The sequence below is a fragment of the Vicia villosa genome, linkage group LG3 (genome assembly GCF_029867415.1).
Source record: "Vicia villosa cultivar HV-30 ecotype Madison, WI linkage group LG3, Vvil1.0, whole genome shotgun sequence".
In the NCBI taxonomy this organism is placed as follows: domain Eukaryota; kingdom Viridiplantae; phylum Streptophyta; class Magnoliopsida; order Fabales; family Fabaceae; genus Vicia; species Vicia villosa.
In genome coordinates, this window is record NC_081182.1 from 76,200,755 (window position 1) to 76,206,754 (window position 6,000).

General features: G+C 29.7%; 1 protein-coding gene across 1 annotated transcript; it reads left to right on the top strand.

The window, feature by feature from the left end:
* Positions 1 to 2,542: 2,542 nt before the first annotated feature.
* LOC131661924 (proline transporter 2-like) lies at positions 2,543 to 5,556 on the top strand. Its single transcript, XM_058931585.1, has 7 exons — positions 2,543 to 2,830; positions 3,643 to 3,867; positions 3,959 to 4,053; positions 4,152 to 4,341; positions 4,445 to 4,569; positions 4,658 to 4,873; positions 4,970 to 5,556. The coding sequence occupies exons 1-7, from the start codon at positions 2,740 to 2,742 to the stop codon at positions 5,345 to 5,347; spliced, it is 1,320 nt and encodes a 439-aa protein (XP_058787568.1). The 5' UTR covers positions 2,543 to 2,739; the 3' UTR covers positions 5,348 to 5,556.
* The last annotated feature ends 444 nt before the right edge of the window (positions 5,557 to 6,000 follow it).

Consider the following 6,000-nt stretch of genomic DNA (forward strand, 5'->3'; position numbering starts at 1 on the left):
TGGTAGATGCTATCTCCCACTTAAATTTTTCGCTTGATCTTGCCTTCATTGTCCAAATATAATATATTTTTTCATTTACTATGACTGTGACCATTCCATCTGCATTATAATTTTTTCATATACCTCGTATAAAATGAACCACCATGCCATCTGCATTTTTACAAAATGTGTATAAACCATCCTGCCATATGCATTCGTTTAAAATGTCTATAATCAAATGTAGCATATTATAAAAAATATATAAAATAGTATCACCATTGTAGTGAAGAAAAAACAACATACAAATAAAACTAAAAAAATTGGCAAATTATTCTTATTCTACTATATGTAAAACTATTATATATAAATATAACACTTAATCAAAATTTTCATATTATATATAAATATATAAATTGGAATTGATAAAAATTATAAATTATAATTATGAATGACATACAAATTCATAATACAAATACACATGGCCGTCTCAATTTTTTGGAGTCCCCGTGCAGTAGCCCGCCTTGCACGCCCTCAAAGAGGGCCCTGCAAATACACAAAGAAAACATAATTATAAATTCAAACTATGAATGAAATACAAATGCATAATATGAATACACAATAAAAATATTTTTCTGCACACACAGAATACAATCTCTTTCATCAAGGAATTCTCATATGAGATAAGAGGTTCTAAAAAAGACATATTTATAGTGAATCAACATTTTTAATTTCATTAGAATTGAAAAGTCTAAATTTTTTATCGTTACCAATGACATAAAAAGTAGGTTTCAATTTTTATTACAATTTATTATAAGAGTTATACATAATAATTTTATGCAATAATTATTATTTTAATTTTGTCATTATTATAATTGTATAACGTTTGATATTTATTCTTATTCTTAATTTTTTTTTTAATTTAGAAAATTTATTCTTAACATAAGCAGTTACATATTGATTATTATTATTCTTAGTATTTATTATTTTTTAAATAGTATATTCATAATCTTCATTTCCAATATTGAGTTGATCCACCCTTTCCATCTTTGTTCTTTTTCGTTTATTTTATTTTGATTGTATCTGAATTAAATATATTATTATTCTTAGTATTTATTATTGTTTAAATGGTATATTCATAATCTTTATTTCCAATATTGAGTTGATCCACCTTTTCCATCTTTCTTGTTTTTCGTTTATTTTACTTTGATTGTATCTGAATTAAATATAAAATTGATTATTTAATCCTAAAATTTAATAGATAGAATTTTCTTTAATCTTTGTATGTATGTTAAATTCCTTAGGTTAAAATTATATTAAAATGCTTTCTAAAATTATATAGATTATTTATAAAATTTTAAATACTTATAATTTATATATAAAATTTTAAATACTTATTTTTAAATGAATTCTAAAATTATATATATAATTTAAATACTTATTTTTTGAGGTTTTCCTATTATTAGTAGGATTATTCTTAAACCTTAAAATTTAAATACTTATTTTAAAAATATATTCTAAAATTATTTAGAAAATTTAAATACTAATTTTTTGAGGTTTTAATATTGATTGTTGGAGAATTCAATTCTTAATTTTTGAAATAATTATTAATTTTAAATTTCAAAATTGTACAATTATAATAATTATTATATTAATATTTATTTTAATAAAAGGTTTGTATAATTAGGATTTTTATTTAGAATTGTTATCAAGTGACATGTGGATAATATTATTACTAAGAAGACATGTGGCTAGGGTTGCCATCATGACTTCTTTAGATTTATAGTAAGTAGATACTATCCTACTATCATTCGTAAAAAAAATTATATGCTAAAAAATCAAAGATAAAAAACCTCCTATCAGAGATTCTATCCACAAAATATCGTATTATTAATACAATAGCTATCCATTCCTGCCAAGAATTTCTACAATTCAAAAGCCAAACTTGTCACCATATTGGCTTCGTGTGTCAACATGGTTGGTCTTAAATTCTTCATAGTTGACTTTAGTATTATTAAATTTTTATGAAAGAAGAGTGCGGTAGCTAGTTTGAAAATTCATGCAACTATTAATTAAATATATAAAAATCATATGAAATTATTTTGATATTTAATTTATTACTCATAAAATTTGTGTACATACTAAAAATAAAAGATTTTGCATAGTTTTTTTTCCATGTGAATTTACTGTCTAAGAATATAACTATAAGTGTGTTTGTATTCAAGAATTCCTCTTTATTCATAGCCCATGTTAAATGAACGAATATTTTTTTACTATGTTTAGACTATTTTTTATTATTATAGCCTTGTTTATTTTAAGATATTGTATTAATTAAATGAACGAATATTTTTTTACTATGTTTAGAGTAGAAAATAAATATATTTATAGTGACAGAAAATATATATTATTATTTTTTAAGTAAAAGTAAAGTAGAAAATATTAAAATTTGGTATTATGTTATTTTTTTTAGTTACTAGTAGTATATAATAACAAAAAATTAAAAGTAAAACGCGTGGTATGATTGGTTTATCACCATTGGTTATGATGAATGGTCATCACTGCAAGGGTTTATATATAGAGGAGAGATATTAAAGCCTTCTTCTCTATTAACGCACCTTGCAATAACAACAACAAAAATAATAAGTTCAGAATAATCACGGTGGAGAAACACCTTATTTTGACGGCGACGCTGGCGGTTGAAGCTGCAACAACAACAACAACAACATTTAGCCACCGCCACAACCACCACCTCCGGTGAGAACAATGGGAAAAGGAGGCGGTGAGAATAATGATCCGAACAAGGTTCATGATGATTCTGTCGAAATTCCAGATACCGCGCATCAAATTAGCAGCGGTTCGTACGTTGTACCATAAACCTATATGACCTTTTGTTTTGTCTCTCGATTTGTTTCTTTTTTTGAAGGTTTCATGAGTCGTTTTTTGAAGGGTTTATTTTTCCTTTTCATTCATGAGATTTTTCGAAAACTCCCATGTTTTTGGAGTCCAACGGTCACACACAATTCGCATGTGCTCTTAAACGTTCCAGGCCCAGCTGAACATTTTGAGACATATGGAGGGGAACGGACATAATTCTCATTTCTCACGCACCTTTTTTTTTGTGATTTTTGACAATGGTCCCTTTTTCTTTGTTTTTCAGACACCGACAAGTTTTTATGAATTTTAAAACTAAGAGTCAAGTTTCACCATAGTGATATTTTTTTTTTTTTGCTTTATTCACCATAGTGAATTTTGACTTTGCTCAACCTGTTCAATTTTTTTCTTTTGATGTTTCGGTGCCTTTAGGTAAATGGTTCCTAATAATACGGAATTTCTGATTAAAAATTGTTCTTACTTTTTGATTTTATTTTATTCTGTTTGCTTATCATTATTATTTTGTCTTATTTATTTTGTTCGGGTCTTTTTAATTGAATGGATTTTACGTTTTGATTAATGAAAGTATGTGCTGAGTGTATATATTTATTAAAATCGGAGTACTAGTTTTTTTTAGTAAATTAGGAAATGATTTGTTCGAATATCATTGAAAATAATTTATTCTTTTGACAATTCACTTTACGTTCTTTTGGTTTCGGATTCACACCCCCTTTAATATCCTTCTGGTTTTATTTTATGATTTTAATTTTATTTTGTGTTGTTCTGTTTTTGCAGATTCATGGTTTCAAGTGGCATTTGTGCTCACCAATGGAGTCAACAGTGCTTTTGTCCTTGGATATTCCGGGACCGTTATGGTTCCCTTGGGTTGGGTAGGGGGTGTAGTTGGTCTCATTCTTGCTGCGTTGGTGTCGCTTTACGCGAATGCCCTTATTGCTGATCTCCATGAATTAGGAGGGACTAGACACATTAGATATAGAGATCTTGCCGGATATGTTTACGGTAAATATTACCAACAAAACTTTGGGACAGAAAACAAAATTCTGTTATGTCACCATGTTGTTGATTATGTTAATTTTCATTTTCATTACAGGTAAAAAGGCATATAAACTCACATGGGCTCTCCAGTATATCAATCTTTTTATGATCAATACTGGTTTCATTATTTTGGCTGGTTCAGCCTTGAAAGTAAGAGAAACTTAGAACCTCCACTATCTCAAGTTATAGGACTTGTGAAATCTCAAATCATATAAACTAACTTTTATTCTCTTTTTAATGTGTTGCAGTCTACTTACACCTTGTTTAGTGATGATGCTCAGCTGAAGCTTCCATATTGTATTGCTATAGCTGGATTTGTGTGTGCATTATTTGCCATATGTATTCCTCATCTTTCAGCTCTTGGAATTTGGTTGGCAGTTTCAACCGTCTTCGGCGTGATATACATTGCCATAGCATCTGGGCTATCAATTAAAGATGGTAATATCTCATGTTTGTGATTGGAAAATCTGAATTCAGGAATACATTGTTTGTTTGATTTGAGTTGATACATTTCTAGAACTAACCTGCAGTACGTTATCAGGAATACAGTCACCGCCTCGAGATTACAGCATTCCAGGAGAAGGGGCAAGTAAAATATTTGAAATTATTGGGGCGTCTGCTAACCTAGTTTTCGCATATAACACCGGCATGCTTCCTGAGATACAGGTTGCATAGAAAGCTTATCAACTTCCATATCTTCTAAAGTTTCAAGCGTAATATTAAACTGAACTTTATTTGGCCATGTAACTTGCAGGCAACAATTAAGCAGCCAGTTATGAAGAACATGATGAAATCCCTTTATTTTCAGTTTACCGTCGGAGTTGTACCATTGTACATTATAACCTTTTCAGGATATTGGGCTTATGGATCTTCCACAGAAACCTATTTACTGAATAGTACAAAAGGTCCAGTCTGGGTGAAAGCTATTGCCAATATTACAGCCTTCCTTCAATCAGTCATCGCGCTGCATGTACATAATTCTAAACTAGAACTTCTCTAAACTTATATGCTTTATTTAAATTGTATTTATCTGGCCTAATAATAACCTGTGGTTTACTTTTGTTAGATATTTGCAAGTCCGATGTATGAGTATCTGGATACTAAAAACGGAATCAAAGGAAGCGCAATGAATATTAAGAACTTGTCATATAGAATCACAGTAAGAGGCGGATACCTGGTATTTAACACATTCGTGGCGGCTCTCCTGCCTTTTCTCGGAGATTTCATGAGCCTCACGGGAGCGATTAGCACATTTCCCCTAACATTTATTCTTGCTAACCATATGTACATGGTGGCAAAAAAGAACAAACTAACAAGTTTACAGAAGCTCTGGCACTGGATCAACATTGTTTTCTTTAGCATCATGTCTATTGCAGCAGCCGTTGCAGCAGTACGGCTTATTTCTGTAGACTCCAAAACATACCATCTTTTCGCAGATATTTGATGAGATTCATTACATTTTTACAGAGGTTGTAATAATGTTAGATCCAATCATTGCATGTTTCAAATGCTTTCATTGTTAGAAAAGAGCATAGGATTTTTATGTAGAAGATAGTATCAATGAAAATCATTAATGTTGGAACAATTTTTCAAAGGAAATGTCAAAGTTTCAATGTGGGATATTATAATGAAAGTATCACAATTATGGATTCATGAGCTGAAAAGTTAGAAAAAAACAGAGATTTCAAATTTGATGATTGTTTCACTTTTCAAGCATAGAATGTATAAATAAATCAGTGAATAGCTCATTAGAATGGTGAAATATTACAATATTGGGTGAATGCGAGCCGAGAATGATGCGGAATTACGGAATCTGAGATCTAGCAATAAATGCTAAAATGGAAGTAAAATTTAGTGAATAGAAGAAAAAAATAATATGTACGGTTACCTGATAACGGGACGGTGGTGGCGTCGACGTGGAGCGGAAGGATAACCTATTCTCAAAACGCACCGTTTTGCTCTTTTCTTAAACGGAGCCCAGGTTAGTTAGTTATCGCATACAAATGAAACAATTTATTTGGTGTGACTATTCATCCGAGATAGTTAAAGGATAGTATTTACCGAAAGGCTTAGTAATTAGTTAAATAAGTGTCCTTG

Bases quoted from the DNA above. Each gene is read 5' to 3' on its own strand.
- LOC131661924 (XM_058931585.1), top strand. From the start codon at position 2,740: ATGGGAAAAGGAGGCGGTGAGAATAATGATCCGAACAAGGTTCATGAT. The intron at 3,868-3,958 runs GTAAATATTACC...TTTTCATTACAG, and splicing joins TCTTGCCGGATATGTTTACG to GTAAAAAGGCATATAAACTC. The intron at 4,874-4,969 runs GTACATAATTCT...TACTTTTGTTAG, and splicing joins AATCAGTCATCGCGCTGCAT to ATATTTGCAAGTCCGATGTA.